Genomic DNA, 22,249 nt, shown 5'->3' on the forward strand with positions numbered 1-22,249 from the left:
CGGGTTTTCATTATGTTGGGCACGATGATCTCCAACTCCTGACCTCGTGTTCTGCCCACCTAGGCCTCCCAGAATGCTGGAATTACAGGCATCAGCCACTGCCAGTCACTTTCCGTAGAAGACCTCAGGGTGCTGGATGAGTCTCCTGGCCTCTGGAGCCGTCCAGGGCTTCCCTATAGCTGGCCCAGCCCCAGACAGGCTGCAGAGAGCAGAGCCCTCCTGGCTGCTAACCACCAGCACTGTCAGCTAGGGCCATCTGGGAGGTTTGCAGCATGGAGAGCCAGGGCTGTGTGCCCCCATGCCTGAGGCTGACACAGGGCCTCACCCTGCATCAGAAAAACCCCTCCAGTGGGGACAGCAGTGTGGGACCAGCGCCGGCCCTGTGTCCCCTTGTCCTTCCTTGACCTTCCGTCCCACTGTGTGTGAACCACAGCCCCAGGGCCAGAAGGGAAAAGGCTGTGGAGTGGCCGCCTGACACTCAGGCCTGCTCCCAGGAGAGGGAGGAGGCCGGATACCTGCAGAGGGGCGGGCGGGGGTGGCGGTGTTCAGTCTCTGGTTCCCCTTCAGCGGCCCGGCCTTCCTGATCCCTCAAAGCAGGACATGCAGCCAGGGACACCTGTGGCCTCCCAAGGCCCGCTTGCCCCCCACGGGGTGCCTGGCCCTGCAGGCGCGAGGTGGCCAGGAAAGGGAGGGCGCGCGTCAGGGCTCAGACCGCCGAGCCGGCAACCGTTGGTGGAGTGGAATCACTCAGGAGGGAGGAGCGCGCGAGGGCCGGGCTGAGCCCCCGCCCGTGGGTGCGCGCCTGGAAAACGCGCAGCCTCCGCCTAGCGAAGCCGGGCAGCGGCTCCCTTTGTTTGCATCACACCTGGTGGGTGTCCCGGCCGACAGCGCCCGCCACGTGGCCGCGCCCCACCCCTCCAATGCGTTCCGGCGGCCCGGGGTGCGCGCGCCCGTTCGGCCCCGCGGCTCTACCCCGTCCCCGGGAGGCTGCCGAGAAGGGGCCGTCGGGTGAGCGGGCGTCCGTCTGGGTTTCCCGCCGGATCCGCAAGGAGAACCGGGGAGGCGCTGCGATGACCGGCAGTAACCCCGCTCCGGGCGCCCTCGGCCGGGGTCAACGACCGCGCTCGCGCGGCAGCCCGCGCGGCATCCGGGACCGCCCCGCCGCCCACCCATCACCCTATCGCCTAGCAACGCCCACCCGTGCGCCGCCATTGGGCCGGCGCGAACGCCCCCGGCGCCCGATTGGTCGCTGCGGCCGCCGCGCTACGCTCCAGGCCAGCTCCGCGCGGGCAGCGTTGGCGGCGTGTAGCCGGGCGGCCGAGCCTCTGGCACGCGGGCACGTCCGTCCGTCCGTCCGCGCGCCTGTGGGCCCGAGCACCTCCCGAACACCCTGCCGGGGCGCGGCCGGCTGGACCCCCGGTGCGGCCGCGGCGCAGTCCCCAGTGTGGCGCAAGCATGCCCATCCCGCACACGTGGTCCCGGCGGAGACCGGGGTCGGGGGCGCGCCGTGAGCTCGGTCCCAGCCGCGTGCGCGTCGGGGCCCGCGGGGCGGGGAGCGGAAGTCGGGGGGCGGGGCTTGCCCGCGCGCCCCGCCCCCAGCGCGCCCCAGGCCCGGCCCCTCCCCCCGCGCGTCCCCGCGCAGGGTCCCGGCTTGGGCGGCGGCGCGCACGGGCATCACCCCACCGGCGGCGGCGCGCTGGGTCCCGGGGCGCAGCCCCGACGCTCATTGGCCTGGGCGGCGCAGCCAAGCTGTCAGCCCATGTGGCGTGGCCGCCCGGGGATGGCCGCGGTTTAAATAGCGCCGGCGCCGGCCTAGAGGGAGCCAGAGAGACGGCAGCGGCCCGGCCTCCCGCTCCGCCGCGCTCCAGCCTCGCTCTCCGCCGCCCGCGCCGCCGCCCGCACCGCCGCCCGCGCCCTCACCAGGTACGAGCAGCCGGCGCGGGGCTGAGGCGCGGGTCGCGGTGCGGGCTGGGGCCGGCGGGGTCACCGGGCGGCCGGCGCTGCACCCTCCGGTCTCAGGGCGCGCGTGGCCTGTCCCGCCCGCGTCCGGGGGTCGCCTGCGCGGCCTGCCCGGGTCTCGGTGTCCGAGCCGCTTCGGAGGCGCCCGCGGCCCCGCGGCGCAGGTGGGCCGATGGCCGGGGAAGGACGCCGGGGAGCGCCGCCAGCAGCCGCGTTCGCTTCCCGGGCGGGGGGCCGGGGACCCCGGGGGGCCTGGAGGAGCCCCCGGCCCGGCCTCCCCGCGCCCACAAAGGCGCCACCGGGCCCTGCCCGCCGCATCCTTCTCTGGGGGCCGCCCCGTGGCCGAGGCCCAGCACGACGGGGACGCCGCGAGGGAGGAACGGGGTGGGCGCGGGTCCGGCCTCCCCATCACGTGGCGCCGCCGGGCCGAAGCGCAGGGGTCGCAGGCAGCCCCCGCCCCGGGCAAAGGGAGGCCGGCGCGCCACGGGGTCCCCACCCCCACCTGACCGTCGACTCTGAGTGAATCGCAAGCGGCGGGAACCCAGCGTGCGGCCTGGAGCCGGCGCCAGCCTCTGTGAATCGCGGTGTGGGGGGAAGGCGGCCACCTCCCTGCCGGGACGGCCCGGGGACTCCGCAGCTTGAGGGAGGCCGCAGTGCCCAGGGGCGGCGTGCGCATCCAGCCCCGGGGCCTCGTGCAAGTGGCCAGGCCGGCCCTCTCCCCGCGGGCTGCACCAGCCCCATGCTGGATCCGGAGCCGGCAGCCTGGGCCCCGGTTCGAGGTCGTAGGGACCTGGGCCCCAGGGAGGGCCTGCTGCTGTCTGGGTCAGTATGGGGAGGCAAGCAAGTGTCGCATGTTCACCCGCACAGGTGAGGGGTGCCAGGGAACACCATCCTGGCCAGGAGCGGTTCTCCGGGTTAGACCCTGCTTGAGGGGTTGGACGGGCTGGGTCGGTCCTCAGTGGGGCAGGGGCCATCTTTCCCCCGGAGCACAAGCCTATCCCTGCTTCGTCCCTGGCGACTCCTGGGCTGGCCTGGACAGTGGGCCTCCAACCCTATGTGGGTGGACATGGGTGCTGAGTACCCGCTCTAGGGTTCCCTACCACCTCCATGAGCCCTCCAGTCCCTTTCCCAGCCCCGGCTTTGGGACCGTGCCTCAGGCTGGCCATCTGAGTCATCTCGGGCAGCCCTGCCTGCTCCTCACTGTGAGCCCCCGGGTGCCCCTAGGGATGGCCTGGGACAAGCTGCAGGAGCCTTTGAGGGCTGAGGCTCGGCTGGGGGGAAGCCAGCACAGGTGCAGAAACCTCAGACTGCTGGGGAGGTCAGGGCCACAGTGGGGTCCCCAGGCCAATACCCCACATTGAATGGGTCAGGGCCTAGAGGTGGGCCTGTTCCCAGAGCATGCAGCGCCTCCCAGTGACAGTGGGGCCAGGGCCTAGGAAGGGGCCACTTGAGGGAGGGAGCAGCAGGGGCCAGGGCTTGCGCGGATCCTGAGGCTAGCTCACCCCATGGGTGGCCACCCGTTCCGTGTGCTGAGGCTGCTGGCAGGGGTGTCTCGGGCAGAACACGTGCGGCACTCACACCTCCACTCTGCAGAGCAACCATGGAGGAAGTGGTGATCGCTGGGATGTCCGGGAAGTTGCCGGAGTCGGAGAACCTGCAGGAGTTCTGGGACAACCTCATCGGCGGTGTGGACATGGTCACGGACGATGACCGTCGCTGGAAGGCGGGTGCGTGGCTGCGGGGCTCCCTGTGGCCGGGGTGGGTCAGCTCCACCTTCGCCCTCACACCAGCCTCCCTGCTGCGCTGTGTCCCCAGCACCCAGGCACTGACCTGAGCCTGGCCGCAGCTGCAGAGCCACTGGTCACCCCTGGGCAAGGCCAAGCTGCAGCCTCCTTCCTGGAGACCGCACCACAGTGGCCTAGAAAATGGGCCCAGCCCGCCAGGAGGTTCCCCCAGCGGCTGCAGGGCCCATGGGCCTGTTACAGGGAAGTCAAGCTCAGAGGATGGATGATGGGCTGGGGTCTCTCGCCAGCAGGGGCAGAGCCCTTCCGGCCAGGCTGCCCCCGCCTGTGTCCTGAGCTGGCAGGTTGCATACGAGGTGCGCTCTCAGAGGCTGATCCAACTCCCCCACGCCCAGTAGGCTCTTCCACAGAGCAGCTCTACCTGACGGGCGAGCTGTGAGTCAGCATGGTGGAGCTGAGGCATGGGCCAGGCAGAGGGTCCCCCAGCCTCACTCCCACCGAGCTCTTTCTGCTCTGGGGCCCATCTCAGGGTTGGGCCTGGGGTCTTGCACAAGAGACCTGGTGGTACCAGTCCCTGCTTTGTGGCCTCAGTCCTCTCCTGAGGAGCCTGTTCCATTGCTCCCAGGTATAGCAGAGACTCCTTAATTCCCTGCAGCACCCCACAGGGCCCCCACCTCCCGGCAGCTTCAGTCGGAGACTTAAACATCCGCCTGTCCCATAGGGCTCTACGGCCTGCCCCGGCGGTCCGGCAAGCTGAAGGACCTGTCTAGGTTCGATGCCTCCTTCTTTGGGGTCCACCCCAAGCAGGCACACACGATGGACCCCCAGCTGCGGCTGCTGCTGGAAGTCACCTACGAGGCCATCGTGGACGGAGGTGGGTTGGCATTGGCGATGCTGCGCCCAGAGTTTCTGCTGCCACGTAGAACAGGCAGTGCTCTCTTCTGGGTGCTGGTAGAACCGGGTGCCGGCACCACCTGCCTTCCCTGGCCATGTCCCTGGCCTGGCCAATGGGCTCTGGGAGGTGTAGGTCCCTGGGTAGGCCGAGGTTTCACAACTGCACCCCAGAGGTGTCAAGGGTGTGCCCGGACCTGGGTGTACCAGTTTCTTTACTCCTGCTGTCTGGCTGGTGCTGGGGCCTTGGCCAGGGCTGGAGTGAGAAGAGGCAGGGCAGAAGATTCTCCAGGGGCCCTCTGGGCCCCAACCCCCTCCAGCCAAGCAGCGGGCAGCACCAGCTCCTGTCTCTCTCCCCGCCAGGCATTCCCACCCCATCCCACCAGCCTGGTCCTCACTCTGGTTGGTGCCTGACCTCCAACGAGCACTGTACTATTCTTAAGGTCTAGATGCTCCCTCCCGGGGCAGAGAAGGACCTCCTGACAGGCAAGGCTGAGCCCCGGGGCTGCCCTTGGGCGTAAGCAGTTCAGACACCCACCCACCCTGGCAGGCCTAGAGCTGGCGTGCCAGGGGCAAGGAGGGATCCTTCTGGCCGAGAGGCAGAGGCTCTTCCCCTTGCCCTTCCTGCTGCCAGGCCCCCAGCCCAAGACCGAGGTGCTGCTCCTTGGGGTGGCCGGTGGCCATCCTTCCTTCCCAAGCCTGGACACTTGGGCTTTGTCTTCTGAGCTCCTTATCACAGCCTGTCCTGTTGCAGGCTGCCCTTGGCCCCGGAGTGGCCACTGGCCAACGGGCTCATCAGAGCTTGCCGGTGACACCAGGGGCCAAAGGCACCGCCTGGGGACAATGCTGCCCTCTGTCCTTCCTGGAGCCACTGTGGCCGCGCCTGGTGCCCTCCCCTGGGCCCGCCTATGACCCCCCCCTCGTTCCCTCTGTGACCTGGTTCTCATTCCAGGCCTCACCTCGCCTGGTTGCAGGTCACCTCACCCTCCTTAGGCCTCTTCCAGGGTCCCACTGGGATGGACACTCCCTCCAAAGCCAGTGAGGCCAAGAGATGGGGCCTTCACTCCAGAGCTGGGCGAGTGGGTGGGCTGCACTGTGGGGCCCAGCCAGGGGTCTTGACCACTGTTTGTGGCAGGCATCAACCCAGCTTCACTCCGAGGGACACACACTGGCATCTGGGTGGGCGTGAGTGGCTCTGAGGCCTCGGAGGCCCTGAGCCGAGACCCTGAGACGCTCTTAGGCTACAGCATGGTGGGCTGCCAGCGGGCCATGATGGCCAACCGGCTCTCCTTCTTCTTCGACTTCAAAGGTGGGTCCCGCTGGCCTCCTGCAACATGGGGCAGCCTTGGGGTCCCCGCATGCTGAGCAGAAACCTCAGGGCATGGGCTCACTCTGGGTAGCGCGTGTCCAGCCCAGTAGCGGGAGGCGTGCTCATGGGTCTTGTGCTCGCCGCCCCACCTGAGCCACAGCGCCCTTGCCCACAGGGCCCAGCATCACCCTGGACACAGCCTGCTCCTCCAGCCTGCTGGCCCTGCAGAACGCCTATGAGGCCATTCGCAGTGGAGTGTGTCCCGCTGCCATCGTGGGAGGCATCAACATCCTCCTGAAGCCCAACACGTCCGTGCAGTTCATGCGGCTGGGCATGCTCAGCCCTGAGGGCGCCTGCAAGGCCTTCGACGAAGCAGGTGAGTGTGTGCCTGACCAGTCTGGGGCAGCCAGGACAATGGAACAGGACAGTATCCCCACCACCATGCCCCTGCACCTGCCCAGTTCTGACCCACACTGCACACAATACTGCCAGCTCCCAGGATCCCTGCCTCATGGTCCCTCCCCAAGCACTCACCCCACACCCCAGAGCTCCTCCTGGTGGGGTGGGGGCCAGGGTGGGCTGAGCCCAGGGCCTGAGGTGCCACTTCGCCCAGGGAACGGGTACTGCCGCTCGGAGGCTGTGGTGGCCGTCTTGCTGACCAAGAAGTCCCTGGCCCGGCGGGTGTATGCCACCATCCTGAATGCTGGCACCAATACAGATGGCTGCAAGGAGCAAGGTGGGCTCTGCCGGGGTGCTGGGATGCAGGGGGTCGGGCGGGAGCCAGGGCTGGGACCACAGTGCTGAGCCGGGCCCTCCACAGGTGTGACCTTCCCCTCTGGAGAGGTCCAGGAGGAGCTTATCCGCTCCTTGTATCAGCCGGCCGGGGTGGCCCCTGAGTCACTGGAGTACATTGAAGCCCATGGCACGGGCACCAAGGTGATGCACCCCCCGCCCCACACCACCCCGTGTGCTAAGCTATGCCCATGCCTGAAAAGGTGGCCTGGCCAGAGCCCCTGACTCCCCATGTTCCCCGAAGGTGGGGGACCCCCAGGAGCTGAATGGCATCGTCCAGGCCCTGTGTACCACCCGCCAGGAGCCACTGCTAATCGGCTCCACCAAGTCCAACATGGGGCACCCAGAGCCAGCCTCAGGGCTGGCAGCCCTGGCCAAGGTAGGTGGGGCTGGGCTTGGGGTCCCTCAGCCCCCGGCTCTCTGGGACCGGGTTGCACCATGGCTGGGCACTGCTGCGGGTCTGATCAGAGGCACTGAGGCTGACAGCAGGGAGAGCTTGTGGCCCAGCTCAAGGGGCTTCCCCTGGGCTCTGACATCCTGCTGAGGGCCTTCAGGGCATGGAGCCAAGCCGGAGGAGTGCCTGGGTGGTAAGAGCTTGGCAGGAGCAGGCCCGGAGGGGCATTGCAGCATCAGGGTCTCCCTAGTGTCATCCGCCCATCCCTACAGCTTCCCAACCCACTAGCAGGGTCCTGGGGCCTTTCAGGGAGACCCCAACACCCACCGTCACTCGGGCCCTTCCCATTCTTCTGCAGCCTGGAGAGGAACAGCTGGGCCAAGGAGGCCTTAGTGTTCAGGCCCACAGCCTGCCTTTAGGGGGTCGGCATCGCGCTGGGAGGCAGCAGGGCCTGAAGGGGAGGTCTCAGGCCAAGCTGAGGGCAAGGCCACGGCAGGCAGTCCTCAGACCTCTGTGCCATGGCAGAATTAGGCTGGGGATGGGAAGTGTGTTGGAGAGGCCCCCGAACCCGGGCCCCACAGAGTCTAGGGAGGTGCCTGCCCCTGGCTCAGACAGCAGTGCAGGCAGTGGGGTGGCTGCCCACCCGCTACGTTCCCCCACAGGTGCTGCTGTCCCTGGAGCACGGGCTGTGGGCCCCCAACCTGCACTTCCACAACCCCAACCCTGAGATCCCAGCACTGCTGGACGGGCGGCTACAAGTGGTGGATCAGCCCCTGCCCGTCCGTGGCGGCAACGTGGGCATCAACTCCTTCGGCTTTGGGGGTTCCAATGTACATGTCATCCTGAAGCCCAACACACAGCCGCCCCCGGCACCTGCACCACACACCACCCTGCCCCATCTGCTGCGGGCCAGCGGACGCACCCCCGAGGCTGTGCAGGAGCTGCTGGAGCAGGGCCTCCAGCACAGCCAGGACCTGGCCTTCCTGAGCATGCTGAACGACATTGCAGCTGTCCCCACCGCTGCCATGCCCTTCCGTGGCTACGCCGTCCTGGGTGGCAAGAGCAGTGGCCCAGAGGTGCAGCAGGTGCCCACTGGCGAGCGCCCGCTCTGGTTCATCTGCTCTGGTGAGCCTGCGCTCTGCCCCCTAGGTGGTCCCTACCCTGGGGAGAGGGCAGGCGAGCTGGAGCTGGTGGCCCCCCAAGGTGCCCTTTGGGACAGGGATGGGTATGCAGTGGCACGGGATGGGGCTGAGCCTCCTGACGTGCTCTCTGGGACAGGGATGGGCACGCAGTGGCGTGGGATGGGGCTGAGCCTCATGCGCCTGAGCGTCTTCCGAGACTCCATCATGCGCTCCGACGAGGCCGTGAAGTCACTTGGCCTGAAGGTGTCACAGCTGCTGCTGAGCACGGAGGAGAGCACCTTTGACGACCCCGTCCATTCCTTTGTGAGCCTGACCGCCATCCAGGTACGGCCCAGTGCACCAGCGTGCGTGTGACCCCAGTCCTGGGACTACCTTCCCCTGGAGCCCAGGAGCTGCAGTCTTGGATCCGGGGCCCTGACAGCCACTTTGCTGGGCAGAGCCTTGTGCTGGGGGCAGGATGGGAGGGGAGGAGGGGTCTCCACGGGGCCTGGGTGCTGGGGCTCTAGGGGATTCTTTCCTACCAGGAGGCTTGGGACAGTAGGTAGATGGGGCGATGCGAGGAGAGGGCCTGGAGGGACCAGGGGCCGTCCCCAACAGCTACATCTGCGAGAGGTTGCAGCCTGAGCATCCTGTCCCCACCCCAGATAGGCCTCATAGACCTGCTGAGCTGCATGGGGCTGAAGCCAGATGGCATCATCGGCCACTCCCTGGGGGAAGTGGCCTGTGGCTACGCAGATGGCTGCTTGTCCCAGGAGGAAGCTGTCCTCTCTGCCTACTGGAGAGGGCAGTGCATTAAAGAAGCCAACATCCCGAAAGGCGTCATGGCAGCCGTGGGTAGGTGTCCCCAAGTTCCTCCTCCTCTCCAAAAGAGAAGGCTGCCTTCTCACTGTGGGGTCCTCACCCGCTGCCCCGGGAACACCCAGCTCAGACACAACCATGCACGAATCCCCATGCAGCTGCCCTGCTGGCCCCATGCCTGGCAGTCATGAGCCTGGCACTCACCCACAGGCAGCAGGCCTGCGTGGAGCCCCCGTGTGATGAGGACACACAGCCCCAGCACGGCCAGAACCCAGGGTCTTTGGTGAAGCCGACACACTCGGCGTTCCCTCAGCCTGGTGCCCTCCATTGGCACCCATCCCTGAGCCCCATGGGCCACACTTGGGCTGGGGCTGGAGAGCACCGGGGCTCCAGAGGACCGACGGGGCTGCCGTCTGGGGACCGGGCTCCCAGGAGCTCCCTGCAGTGGCGGTTCAATAATGACACCTCCACCCACAGTCAGACGCAGCAGGGGTGAACGTGCCTCGTGAAGGGTCCAAGGCTGTCATTACCGTGCCTGTGATGACTGCCCCCAGCTGCAGGCGGTGTCCCAGGTGGGCGGGAGTGGCTTGGTCCCCACGCTAAGCCTCGGGCTGGCTCTGCCATAGGCTTGTCCTGGGAGGAGTGTAAGCAGCGCTGTCCCCCGGGTGTGGTGCCCGCCTGCCACAACTCTAAGGAGACGGTGACCATCTCAGGACCTCAGGTGGGTGCTACAGCCCGGGCAGGCTCCCCTGTTCCCTGCACCTGCTGTCACACATCTGGCAGGGACACACAGCTGCGGTCTATGCCCCACCAAGCTCTGACGGGCCCAGGACGCGGGGGCAGGCTTGTCCCTGTGTCCCCTGCCCATTCCCTCGGGGTGAGCTGGGGTGCATCCTACCTGCCAGAGCCTGAGGTGGGTGCCCAGCCCAGAGCACTCATCTAGGTCCCCTTGACGCTCAGGGCCCGGTACGCGAGTTCGTGGAACAGCTGAAGCAGGAGGGCGTGTTTGCCAAGGAGGTGCAGACGGGCGGCATAGCTTTCCACTCCTACTTCATGGAGGGCATCGCACCCCTCCTGCTGCAGGAGCTCAAGAAGGTGGGCTGACACAGTCTGGGGGCGAGGGGCACGGCGGGGGCCACAGCCCGGCACTGACCAGGCCCCTCGTGCAGGTGATCCGGGAGCCGAAGCCACGCTCGGCCCGCTGGCTCAGCACCTCCATCCCCGAGGCCCAGTGGCACACCAGCCTGGCACTCACGTGCTCCCCCGAGTACAGCGTCAACAACCTGGTGAGCCCCGTGCTGTTCCAGGAGGCCCTGTGGCACGTGCCTGAGCACGCGGTGGTGCTGGAGATTGCGCCCCATGCCCTGCTGCAGGTAGGTTCAGCCTGGGGGCCTCAGGTGCCAGAAGCCTGGGACGGGCAGCTCAGCTGAGCACCGAGGGAGCCCATGTGTCCTGCCACCCCCAGGCTGTCTTGAAGCGTGGCCTGAAGCCAAGCTGCACCATCATCCCCCTGATGAGGAAGGACCACAGGGACAACCTGGAGCTGTTCCTCGCCGGCGTCGGCAAGCTGCATCTCTCAGGGTGGGGGTCCCTTCCTGGCCTGGGCCTCGTCTCCTGGAGTCGGGATGGCAGGGGGTGGGTGAGCAGGGCTGCGGGCCCCTCGCCGACCCAGTCTGGTGGTAGCAGCCCTGGATGGCCCCCCACAGGGAGTGGGTGGGCTGAACCCAGAGACCCTGGACCCTGGTGACAGGTGTGCTGCCCTTGTCTCCCCAACCCCAGCATCGATGCCAACCCCAATGCCTTGTTCCCACCGGTGGAGTTCCCGGTTCCCCGAGGAACGCCCCTCATCTCCCCGCTCATCAAGTGGGACCACAGCCTGGCCTGGGACGTGCCAGCCGCCAAGGACTTCCCCAACAGCTCTGGTTCCCCATCAGCCTCTGTCTACACCATCGGTGAGCCAGGGCCTGGGCAGTGGGTGGGCTCCTCCCTCCCCACGCCGGTGCTGAGGCCTGTGCCCTCCCGCAGACACCAGCCCTGAGTCTCCTGACCGCTACCTGGTGGACCACTGCATCGATGGCCGTATCATCTTCCCTGCCACTGGCTACCTGTGCCTCGTGTGGAAGACACTGGCCCGTGCCCTGGGCCTGGCCATGGAGCAGCTGCCCGTGGTGTTTGAGGAGGTGGTGGTGCACCAGGCCACCATCCTGCCCAAGACCGGTGAGGGGCACCCCAGGGCCGAGGCTGGAGCAGCTGGGGGGGTATTGCTGCCCTCTGATATCTGACCCCCCCGCTCTGTAGGGACCATGTCCCTGGAGGTACGGCTCCTGGAGGCCTCCCACACCTTCGAAGTGTCACAGAGTGGCCACTTGTTAGTGAGTGGTAAGCAGGGCCACCGGCATGGAGGCTGGGGGGGCTGTGCCCACTGGCCCTGCCGCCCACCCTCAGGCCCTTCCACACTCACCTGCCCGCAGGGAAGGTGCATCAGTGGGAGGACCCTGACCCGAGGCTCTTTGACCACCCGGAAAGCCCCACCCCCAGCCCCGAAGAGCCATTCTTGTCCCAGGCTGAAGTGTACAGGGACCTGCGTCTGCATGGCTACGACTACGGCCCTCACTTCCAGGGCATCCTGGAGGCCAGCCTGGACGGTAGGCACTGCCCGTACTGCTGCCTGAGCCACTGGAGAGAACGGTGGTCATTGCAGGGCTACAGAGGGCACCCAAGGCTGGGCATGCAGCCCCAGAGGGTGTAGAAGGGCCCAGTGGGCTCTGAGCTGCGGCCTTGGGGACCTGGGAGTTCCCAGAACACCAAGCAGGCCCTGTTTGCAGGCAACTCGGGTAAGCTGTTATGGAAAGACAACTGGGTGTCCTTCCTGGACACCATGCTGCAGATATCCATCCTGAGCGTAAGCCAGGACAGCCTGTTGCTGCCCACCCGCATCACTGCCATCCACATCGATCCTGCCACCCACAGGCAGAAGCTGTACACAGAGCAGGACGAGGCCCAAGGTAGCCCTGCCCCTGCCCAGCTCCGGTCCCATGCCCTAGCCAATGGTGACCGTGCTCACAAACCTATCCCCACAGTGGCTGACGTGGTGGTGAGCAGGTACCTGAAGACCACAGTGGCCGGAGGCGTCCATGTCTTCCTGCTCCACACTTCGGCGGCCCCGCGGCGACAGCAGGAACATCAGGCGCCCATCCTGGAGAAGTTTTGTTTCACGCCCCATGTGGAGGATGGGTGCCTGTCTGGGAACGCTGCTCTGAAGGAGGAGCTGCAGCTGTGCAAGGGTGAGGTCCCGGCCCTGCCAGCTTTGGACACCTTGGGTGATGGGGAGCGATCACCTCCCCTTCATGTTGACCCCACAGTGGCACCTCCACAGGGCCCCTTTGGAGTCAGCAACCCCAGCCCAACTCCCCGGCCGGAGCTCACAACAGCAGCGTCCCTCCCCCAGGCCCCGGTCTTCCTTGTCCCTGGTAACTGTCCCCCAGTCTCGAAGGAGGACTTAGGGACAAAGATGACAGACTCAGCCCAAGGTCACACCTGGGCTAGGCACAGTAGGCCCTGCAGCTGAATGCAGCCCCCTCACCGTGTCCCTGGCAGGCAGGAGTCAACGTCCCGAAGGCGGGCAGCCCCCTCCTCATCTCTCAGCAATTTCTCATCCTGTGGGCAGAGCTGGGTGGTGGCCCCAGAAGAACACAGTGGGTCTGAGAGTCCAGGCCAGGCAGACACCCTGGCCTCTGGGAACACCAGGCCTGCCTCCCTCCCTCCCCAGGACTGGTGCAGGCGCTGCAGACTAAGGTGACCCAGCAGGGGCTGAAGATGGCAGTGCCCGGACTGGATGGGGCCCAGGTCCCCCAGGACTCCCTGCAGCAGGCACTGCCCCAGCTGCTGTCAGCCGCTTGCGGGCTTCAGCTCAACGGGAACCTACAGCTGGAGCTGGCACAGCTGCTGGCCCAGAAGAGGTCTGAGCTGCCAGAGGACCCTCTGCTCAGCGGCCTCCTGGACTCCCCAGCGCTCAAGGCCTGTGTGGACACTGCCCTGGAGAACATGCCCAGCCTGAAGATGAAGGTGGTGGAGGTGGGTGCCTCCTGGGCAGCCAGGCTTTTGCCCTGAACATCATGGGACCCACCCCCACATCAGTCTCAGAAAGACACAGCACGGACACAGGGCAGGCCCCTGGGCGATGGGAGGGGCTGGCCAGCTGCCTGTGTGGTTCTATGCACACACCACCTGCAGTCCACACAGCCGCTGTGGAAGGCCTGTGGGCTCCAAGAGGTACACCTAGGCGGGACCCCAGGGACAAGGCTAGTGGCACCTCCCTGGTGTGGGACTGATTCCAGAATTTACCCCGTACAGGTGCTGGCTGGCCATGGTCACCTGTATTCCCGCATCCCAGGCATGCTCAACATGCAGCCCCTGCTGCAGCTGAGCTACACGGCCACTGACCGCCACCCTCAGGCCCTGGAGGCTGCCCAGGCCAAGCTGCAGCAGCATGACATTGCCCAGGGCCAGTGGGACCCCTTGGACCCTGCCCCCAGCACCCTGGGCAGCACTGACCTCTTGGTGTGCAACTGTGCAGTGGCAGCCCTTGGGGACCCAGCCTTAGCCCTTGGCAACATGGTGGCTTCCCTGAGAGAGGGGGGCTTTCTCTTGCTGCACACGCTGCTCCAGGGGCACCCCCTTGGGGAGACCGTGGCCTTCCTCACCTCCGCTGAGCCGCAGTACGCCCAGGGCATCCTCAGCCAGGTACAGCCTCGGGGCAGGAGCACAGGGGCGGGAGCACAGAGGCAGGAGCACCGGGTGGGGGCGGGGGTCGGGCCGGCAGGGTGCTGACCGCCACCCCCACAGGACGCATGGGAGAGCCTCTTTGCCAAGATGTCGCTGCGCTTGGTGGGCCTGAAGAAATCCTTCTACGGCTCCGTACTTTTCCTGTGCCGCCGGCCCGCCCCACAGGACAGCCCCATCTTCCTGCCGGTGGAGGACACCAGCTTCCACTGGGTGGACTCTCTGAAGGTCGGGCCCCGCCCCCACCTCCAGGCCCCGCCCCCACCTCCAGGCCCCGCCCCGCCTCCTCCGGGCTCCATCCCACCTCCAGGCCCCGCCCCGCCTCCGGGCCCCGCCCCCACCTCCGGACCGGGCCCCGCCCCGCCTCCGGGCTCCATCCCACCTCCAAGCCCCGCCCCGCCTCCGGGCCCCAGTGCGGCTGCGCAGCTTGACGAGCGTGGTCTGACCCTCCCCGTCCTGCTGCAGGGCATCCTGGCCGACTCCTCCTCCCGACCCGTGTGGCTGAAGGCTGTCAACTGCACCACGTCTGGCGTGGTGGGCTTGGTGAACTGTCTCCGCCAAGAGCCCGGCGGGCACCGTATCCGGTAGGAGAAGACTCTCGTCACCGTCCCCTCCCCGCCAGCCTCCTCCTCCCCGCCCTGAACTCACTGCCTCTGCCCCAGGTGCCTGCTACTGTCCAACCTCAGTAGCACCTCCCGTGTCCCGGATGTGGACCCTGGCTCCGCAGAACTGCAGAAGGTGCTGCAGGGAGACCTGGTGATGAACGTCTACCGCGACGGGGCCTGGGGGACCTTCTGCCACTTCCCGCTGGAGCAAGGTGAGCCCCCAACACTGCCCTCCGGGGAGACTGGCCTGAAGGCCCTGCCACAGCTCCATCTCCTGTTTCCCTAGACAAGCCCGAGGAGCTGACGGCACACGCCTACGTGATGGTCCTCACCCGGGGTGACCTGTCCTCCATCCGCTGGGTCTGCTCCTCGCTACGCCATGCCCAGCCCGCCAGCCCTGGTGCCCAGCTCTGTACAGTCTACTACGCCTCCCTCAACTTCCGCGACATCATGCTGGCCACTGGCAAGCTGTCCCCTGATGCCATCCCAGGTAAGGTGACCATGGGTCGTGGGGGTGGACCAGGACCTGCCTGGGAACCCCTTGGGATTCGGGAAGGGTGGGTCGTGGGGGGTGCTCAGTGCCATCTCCTCCAGGGAATTGGGCCACCAAGGACTGCTTGCTGGGTATGGAATTCTCAGGCCGGGACCCCAGCGGCAAGCGTGTGATGGGGCTGGTGCCCGCCGAGGGCCTGGCCACCTCTGTCCTGCTGTCACCAGACTTCCTCTGGGATGTGCCCTCCCACTGGTGAGTGTGTCGAGGATGTGGGCCTGGGCCCCACGTGGATGGTGGGCAGGCCTCGCCTGACCCACCTGCTTCATCCCCAGGACGCTGGAGGAGGCAGCCTCAGTGCCCGTCGTCTACACCACAGCTTATTACGCACTGGTAGTGCGCGGGCGGGTCCAGCGCGGGGAGACGGTGCTCATCCACTCAGGCTCGGGTGGCGTGGGCCAGGCCGCCATTGCCATCGCCCTCAGTCTGGGCTGCCGCGTCTTCACCACCGTGGGTAAGGCCCTGCCCCCGGAGCCAGCCGCCCTCTTGGCCCCGCCACCCAGGCTCACCCTCGCCGCCTCTCCTTACCAGGGTCGGCCGAGAAGCGGGCGTATCTCCAGGCCAGATTCCCCCAACTTGACAGCACCAGCTTCGCCAACTCAAGGGACACATCATTCGAGAAGCACGTGATGCAGCACACGGGCGGGAAGGGTGAGTGGCCCCCACGCCCCCGCAGCCCCCACCTCCTCCTTCCCCATCCTCCGGCCCAGGGAGAGGCAGGCTCTGGCCCTCTGGTCTGCGGTGGCTGGGCCTGCAGTGGGTGTGACTACCAGGTCCTCTGGCCCCTAGGCGTTGACCTGGTCCTGAACTCCTTGGCGGAAGAGAAGCTGCAAGCCAGCGTGAGGTGCTTGGCTCAGCACGGCCGCTTCCTGGAAATTGGCAAATTTGACCTTTCTAACAATCACCCGCTTGGTGAGCGCCCGGGCGGGGGCGGGCAGGGATGGGTGCAGGTGGACATGTGGAAGGCCCTGGGTGAGCGTGGTCCCTGCCTGCAGGCATGGCCATCTTCTTGAAGAACGTGACCTTCCACGGGATTCTTCTGGACGCACTCTTCGATGACGCCAGTGCTGCCTGGCAGGAGGTGTCGGCGCTTCTGCAGGCTGGCATCCGTGATGGCGTGGTGCAGCCCCTCAAGTGCACCATGTTCCCCAGGACCCAGGTGGAGGACGCTTTCCGCTACATGGCCCAGGGGAAGCACATTGGCAAAGTTGTCGTGCAGGTGAGGGACAGGCCTGGGCATCTCGGACCTTCAGCCTCCTGTCCCCAGGCAGTGCCTGAACCGTGGGTGCTGCTCGGATGCAGGTGCGTGCGGAGGAGCCGGAGGCTGTGCTGAAGGGGGCCAAACCCACACTGATGGCGGCCGTCTCCAAGACCTTCTGCCCGCCCCACAAGAGCTACGTCATTGCTGGTGGCCTGGGTGGCTTCGGCCTGGAGCTGGCCCAGTGGCTGATAAAGCGCGGAGCCCAGAAGCTGGTGCTGACCGCTCGCTCCGGGATCCGGACAGGTGAGTGGGCAGCGGTGCCTGTAGACCAGCCTGGGCCATCACGGCACCTGGGCTCTACCTGCGTCCGTCTTGGGGGGATTGCTGGATGGGGTTCTGTGGCCGCTCTCCACTTCCCCAGCCCAACATGTGGGGAGAGACTGTGTGCCCTGGCTGGCACAGCCCATAGTCCCGTGTCCTGCAGGTTACCAGGCCAAGAAGGTCCGAGAGTGGAGGCATCTGGGCGTGCAGGTGCAGGTGTCTACCAGCAACGCCAGCTCACTGGAGGGGGCCCAGGGCCTCATCGCCGAGGCTGCGCAGCTCGGGCCCGTGGGTGGCATCTTCAACCTGGCTATGGTGAGAGAAAGCCCCCAGGTGGGGCTTTCAAAAGACCAAGGGGTGGCCCCTGAGTGGGCGGGGAGGCTCTGGAGCTGCAGGCAGTGCTGAGGTTGCCTCTCCCAGGTCTTGAGAGACGCCTTGCTGCAGAACCAGAGCCCGGAGTCCTTCCAGGACGTCAGCCAGCCTAAATACAACAGCACCCTGAACCTGGACAGGTGGGCACCCTGCACTCTGCTCCCGCCTCTGCCAGGGCCTGGGCTCAGGGCCCTGGGAGCCGAGGTGGTTTGTTGACAGCCTTCCCTGGCATCTCCTGGGGATGGGACACTGGGGGCTTCTGCGGGTGCCAGCCAGTGGGGAGTGACACATGTGACCACAGGGTGACCCGGGAGGCGTGTCCAGAGCTAGACTACTTCGTGGTTTTCTCCTCTGTGAGCTGTGGGCGTGGCAACGCCGGACAGACCAATTACGGCTTTGCCAACTCCGCCATGGAGCGCATCTGCGAGAAACGCCGGCACGACGGCCTCCCAGGTGAGCCCCCTCCCCGCTCTCTGCCCTGCCATGCCCACCCTCAGCCCTGTCCACCCTCTCCCTGTGGCCACTCCCCACCCCCACCTTCTCCCCACAGCCCTGCCCACCTGCCCCCTCGCCCACAGGCCTGGCCGTGCAATGGGGCGCCATTGGCGACGTGGGCGTCGTGATGGAGACAAGAGGCACCAACAACACGGTCATCGGGGGCACACTGCCCCAGCGCATGGTCTCCTGCCTGGAGGTGCTAGACCTCTTTCTGAACCAGCCCCATGCCGTCCTGAGCAGCTTCGTGCTGGCTGAGAAGGCTTCAGCCTACAAGGATGGGGACAGCCAGCGGGACCTGGTGAAGGCCGTGGCACATATCCTGGGTGAGTGCTGCCAGCAGGAGCCACGCCAGGCACTTCCCCCACTGGCATCAGGGTCTGTAACACAGCAGGCATGGTTCTGTGCACCTCAGTTTTCCCATCTGTAGAGCTTGCCTTCTGGGGTGGATACCATCGTTTGCAGAGCCTGGGTGTGGGCACAGATGCCACTGCGGTGACCGTGCTTTGGGAGACACACAGCCGGTGCAACCCTGGGCATCAGCCCTGCCCCCCCCAGCCGTCCCCACACCCCCTCTGGAGTTGCCGACTGCATTCCTTCCAGGCATCCGCGACTTGGCTGGCATCAACCTGGACAGCTCCCTGGCGGACCTGGGCCTGGACTCTCTCATGGGCGTGGAGGTGCGCCAGACGCTGGAGCGCGAACACGACCTGGTGCTGTCTATGCGTGAAGTGCGGCAGCTCACGCTCCGGAAGCTGCAGGAGCTGTCTTCGAAGGCAGGTGCGGCCAGCAGTGTGTATGGGCAGCCAGGTGGGAGCGGGGTCTCTGGGCTGCCCTGGTCCATCCTCTGGACCGAGTCCCAGCAGGTGTTCCACCGTTCGTCACGGGTGCTTCTCTGAGCATTCCCACTGACATAGCACCTCGGGGACTTGCGTGTGCGTCTGCATGTCTTTGCGTGGTGCCGGACCTCTGCACCCAGCCTAGCCCGGCATCTGCCTCTGTTGTCCTCACAGAGCTGGCGTCCCCCACGCCCAAGAACAGCCCGGCCCAGCAGCAGAGCCAGCTGAACCTGCGCTCCCTGCTGGTGAACCCCGAGGGTCCCACCCTGACACGGCTCAACTCGGTGCAGAGCTCCGAGCGGCCCCTGTTCCTGGTGCACCCAATCGAGGGCTCCACCACTGTGTTCCACAGCCTGGCCTCCGGGCTCAGCATCCCCACCTATGGCCTGCAGTGCACCCGAGGTACTCCCAGCCCCTCCCCGGGGCACGGTGGCCCAGCTGGCCGTCACGGGGGCGTGGCTGCGGCCCGTGTGTGCTGAGTGCCCGTCCCTGCCGTTTCAGCTGCCCCCCTCGACAGCATCCACAGCCTGGCAGCCTACTATGTCGACTGCATCAGGCAGGTGCAGCCCGAGGGCCCCTACCGCGTGGCTGGCTACTCCTATGGGGCCTGCGTGGCCTTTGAGATGTGTTCCCAGCTGCAGGCCCAGCAGAGCCCAGCCCCTACCAACAACAGCCTCTTCCTATTTGATGGCTCACCCACCTACGTGCTGGCCTACACCCAGGTGAGAGCCGGGCCAGGTACTGGAGGTGTGCGGCAAACATCTGAGCTCCCTACCTGTGCCCTGACTTTGGTAGGGGCCGTCACTCAGGAGGCCACCCCCCTTCCATCCACTCAGCAGCCCTTTCCTCCTCTCAGAGCTACCGGGCAAAGCTGACACCAGGCTGCGAGGCTGAGGCCGAGACAGAGGCCATGCGCTTCTTCGTGCAGCAATTCACGGACGCGGAGCACAGCAGGGTGGGTCCCAGACACCCCTGAGGCTCAGGACCCAGAACACTGGGGGGAAGGGTAGGGAGGGGTAAGGTAGGGGGCTGGGGATGGGGGGCAAAGAGCATTAAAGACCTCCCCCAGCTTCACCCCTTTAAGGGCCCACCCCAGTCAGGCAGGGTGGCTCATTCTTATAATCTCAGTATTTTGGGAAGCCGAGGTGGGCAGATCTGAGGTTGGGAGTTCGAGACCAGCCTGACCAAGATGGAGAAACCCCATCTCTATTGGAAATACAAAATTAGCCGGGCGTGGTGGTGCACACCTGCAATCCCAGCTACTTGGGAGGCTGAGACAGGAGAATCACTTGAACCCATAAGGCAGAGGTTGCACTCCAGCCTGGGCAACAAGAGCAAAACTGTGTCTCAAAAAAAAAAAAAGACAAATATATTGGAAATCAAAAATGTAGCAAGGAAAAGGAGCCCACCCCACAGCACGGCGCAGGGTGACAGGGTAGGCCGTTGCTGTGGGCACCACCGGCACCTGGTCAGACCCCAACCCCACAGGTGCTGGAGGAGCTGCTGCCGCTGAAGAGCCTGGAAGAGCGCGTGGCAGCCGCCGTGGACCTGATCACCAAGAGCCACCAGGGCCTTGACCGCCAGGAGCTGAGCTTCGCGGCCCTGTCCTTTTACCACAAGCTGCGTGCTGCTGAGCAGTACACACCCAAGGCCAAGTACCATGGCAACGTGACGCTGCTGCGCGCCAAGACGAGCAGCTCCTACAGTGAAGACCTGGGCGCGGACTACAACCTCTCCCAGGTGCGCCAGGGGCCTGATGGAGGCGGGGACAGGAGTGCGGTGGGCGGGGTGGAGCCGGGCAGCGGCTGACGGCATCCCCTGCAGGTGTGCGACGGGAAGGTGTCTGTCCACATCATTGAGGGCGACCACCGCACACTGCTGGAGGGCCGTGGCCTGGAGTCCATCATCAGCATCATCCACAGCTCCCTGGCTGAGCCACGTGTGAGCGTGCGGGAGGGCTAGGTCCCACCCCCGCCTGCCCCCGGAGACTGCTCCGCCATTCCCCTCACCGCTGTGCAGCGGGGCTGGAAGGGTCCTGCCGGTGGGACCCTACTGGGCCCAGTGCCACTGCCCCCCGAGGCCACTAGACATAGGCGTTAGGCTTGTCCCGCCTGCCCGCTGCCTCCCAGGGCACCTCGGGGATGCCAGAGCCGCCGACTTGGAGACTCCTGGTCTGTGAAGAGCCGGCAAAACCCGCAAGAACTGGGCTGGTGCACCTGTGGGGTTCGCGCTTGGTCTTTCTCCTCTTGGATTTGCATATTTATTGCATTGCTGGTAGAGACCCCCAGGCCTGTGCACCCTGCAAAGACTCCTCAGGCAGCATGCGGGTCCTGCACATTGCTTCCATTTCCCCATGTCTCCTGCGGGCATGGGTGGCCACCCAGGCCTGCTGGCTGCGGCCCCCTCTGGGCCAGGCCTGGCTCGACCCACTCCGTGGGAGGTCACCAAGGAGCCGGAGGTCCCAGCTCCGGCCCACTGTGTCCAGCTGCACCCATGATGCAGGGCTGGCTCCAACCCTGCGGACCGCGCCGGGCACCAACTCACTGTTTGTCTGTGTTTGTTTTTCAAGAAATGATTCAAATTGCTGCTCAGATTTTGAAATTACTATAACTGTCAGTGTACACGTCTGGACCCCGTTTCATTTTTACACCAATTTGGTAAATATGCTGTTCTCCTCAGCCTCCCCACAATTAAACCGCACGTCATCTCTGCGCTGTCGTTTTCCCTCCTCCTCCCTGACCGGCAGCTGCAAGCCACAGTCGGGCCGTGGAGGGGATGCCTTCTGTCCTCTGATCCTAGCCCAGTTTCTGCACACCCCTAGGCCACGTCCCACAGTCGGGGCTGGGCCAGAGAGTAAGGGATGAGCCATGGGGCAGCCCCGGGCTTCCCTTGAAGGCACGGAGGCCAGGTGTATGTCCAGGCTCTGGCGAGGAAACAGCACCAGTAAGAAACACGGGGAGGGGCGGACATTGGCAAGTTGGCTTCGGTTCATGGAATAGTATTTGCTTCCAGTCAGCCAGTTGCGGGCATTCACCCTGCCAAAGATGCCTCACAGCCTCACCAGACAGTGCAATAGGGCCATGGGCTGGCCAGGCTGATGAAGACTTGGATTTAGGCAAAGGAGTGGAAGGCGGGAGGGAGCAAGGGGCAGGGAGCCCTGGGCACCTGGACCCCCAGTGTCAAGGGGTGGGGTGGACGCAGCCCCCGGGACCCACAGGGCAGCACCCCACAGGCAGCTTGGCCGGGGTGGCTGGGCAGATGTGAGCGTGGGGTAGAGGCATAGACAGGCAGCGAGAGCCAGGACTGGATTTTGCCTGGGGTTCCGGAAGGCACAGACAGGAGAGGCCTTTCCAGCGTCAGTGCTGGCCACAGAGGCGGGTGTGGGCTGGGAGAGCTCCTGCTGGGCAGGCAGGGGAGGAATGGGTGCAGGGGACACCTCCCAGGGCAGTGGAGTGGGCCAGGTCTGATGGGGAGGGTGAGGGCAAGATGGGCACAGTGGCCAGGACCACAGTGAGTAGCAGGGGCCTGGTGTGGTGGCTGCAGGTGGGCAGTGTCCAGGTGCGGGTGTGGATGGCAGGCAGGCATTGGATCGAGGCTCAGCCATATTCCTCCTGCAGCCCCCAGTGCTGGGCAGATGCCCCCGTCAGCCGAGGCCCGCTCCCGCCTCTCTCCACCCCTCTTGAAGCCACTCTCACCCAGCCATGCACACAGGCTCAGGGCCACCAGAGAGGACAGAAGCTCATCGGCCAGTGGGAGCTATGTCTGGGCCTATCTGGGGGTGGACTGGGGCTCATCTAGGCTCAGAACCCGACTGCTTAGCTCTGCAGCCTCAGGCCCTGCAGGGCAGGTGGGCAGTGCCCAGCACGTGGGCTTTTGCCACCCCTCCTGCTCATTGGTACCTGGATGTGGTGTCCAGGCACAGCTCCTGCCAAGGCTTCGGGGGGGCTCTGATGTGCCTGATGCATCCAAGTTGCAAATTACCTTCAGGGAGATCTGAGAGAAACCGCGTCTCTGTTATGAAGATACAGTTACCCGAGGATATGCAATTATCTTCACA

At 66.0% G+C, this 22,249-nt stretch overlaps 1 protein-coding gene across 3 annotated transcripts; it reads left to right on the forward strand.

Moving 5' to 3' along the window:
* The first annotated feature begins 1,692 nt into the window (after positions 1-1,692).
* Positions 1,693-20,903, forward strand: FASN (fatty acid synthase). Of its 3 annotated transcripts, none has more exons than XM_032241229.1 (43): positions 1,693-1,923; positions 3,553-3,686; positions 4,423-4,575; positions 5,728-5,901; positions 6,077-6,277; positions 6,515-6,637; positions 6,722-6,837; positions 6,938-7,072; positions 7,750-8,212; positions 8,366-8,553; positions 8,874-9,063; positions 9,654-9,748; positions 9,988-10,122; positions 10,197-10,400; positions 10,493-10,608; positions 10,807-10,979; positions 11,053-11,244; positions 11,326-11,406; positions 11,499-11,672; positions 11,853-12,032; positions 12,108-12,311; positions 12,797-13,101; positions 13,381-13,770; positions 13,873-14,037; positions 14,275-14,393; positions 14,472-14,626; positions 14,701-14,904; positions 15,009-15,159; positions 15,240-15,418; positions 15,496-15,615; positions 15,754-15,876; positions 15,960-16,183; positions 16,267-16,468; positions 16,650-16,801; positions 16,907-16,998; positions 17,160-17,311; positions 17,437-17,679; positions 17,957-18,133; positions 18,367-18,594; positions 18,694-18,914; positions 19,049-19,147; positions 19,681-19,932; positions 20,017-20,903. In XM_032241229.1, exons 2-43 carry the CDS (start codon positions 3,560-3,562, stop codon positions 20,152-20,154), a joined length of 7,515 nt encoding a protein of 2,504 aa, XP_032097120.1. In that variant the 5' UTR covers positions 1,693-1,923; positions 3,553-3,559; the 3' UTR covers positions 20,155-20,903. The 3 variants fall into 3 exon arrangements, with proteins under 3 accessions (XP_032097120.1, XP_032097119.1, XP_032097121.1); XM_032241228.1 differs by lacking the exon at positions 1,693-1,923 and adding an exon at positions 2,312-3,381 and having other exon boundaries at positions 3,426-3,686; XM_032241230.1 differs by lacking the exons at positions 1,693-1,923; positions 3,553-3,686; positions 4,423-4,575; ... (3 more) ...; positions 6,722-6,837; positions 6,938-7,072 and having other exon boundaries at positions 8,126-8,212; positions 8,307-8,553.
* The last annotated feature ends 1,346 nt before the right edge of the window (positions 20,904-22,249 follow it).

This window comes from Sapajus apella, unplaced genomic scaffold (assembly GCF_009761245.1).
Source record: "Sapajus apella isolate SASKATOON/1434 unplaced genomic scaffold, GSC_monkey_1.0 scaffold48, whole genome shotgun sequence".
Taxonomy (NCBI): Eukaryota; Metazoa; Chordata; class Mammalia; order Primates; family Cebidae; genus Sapajus; species Sapajus apella.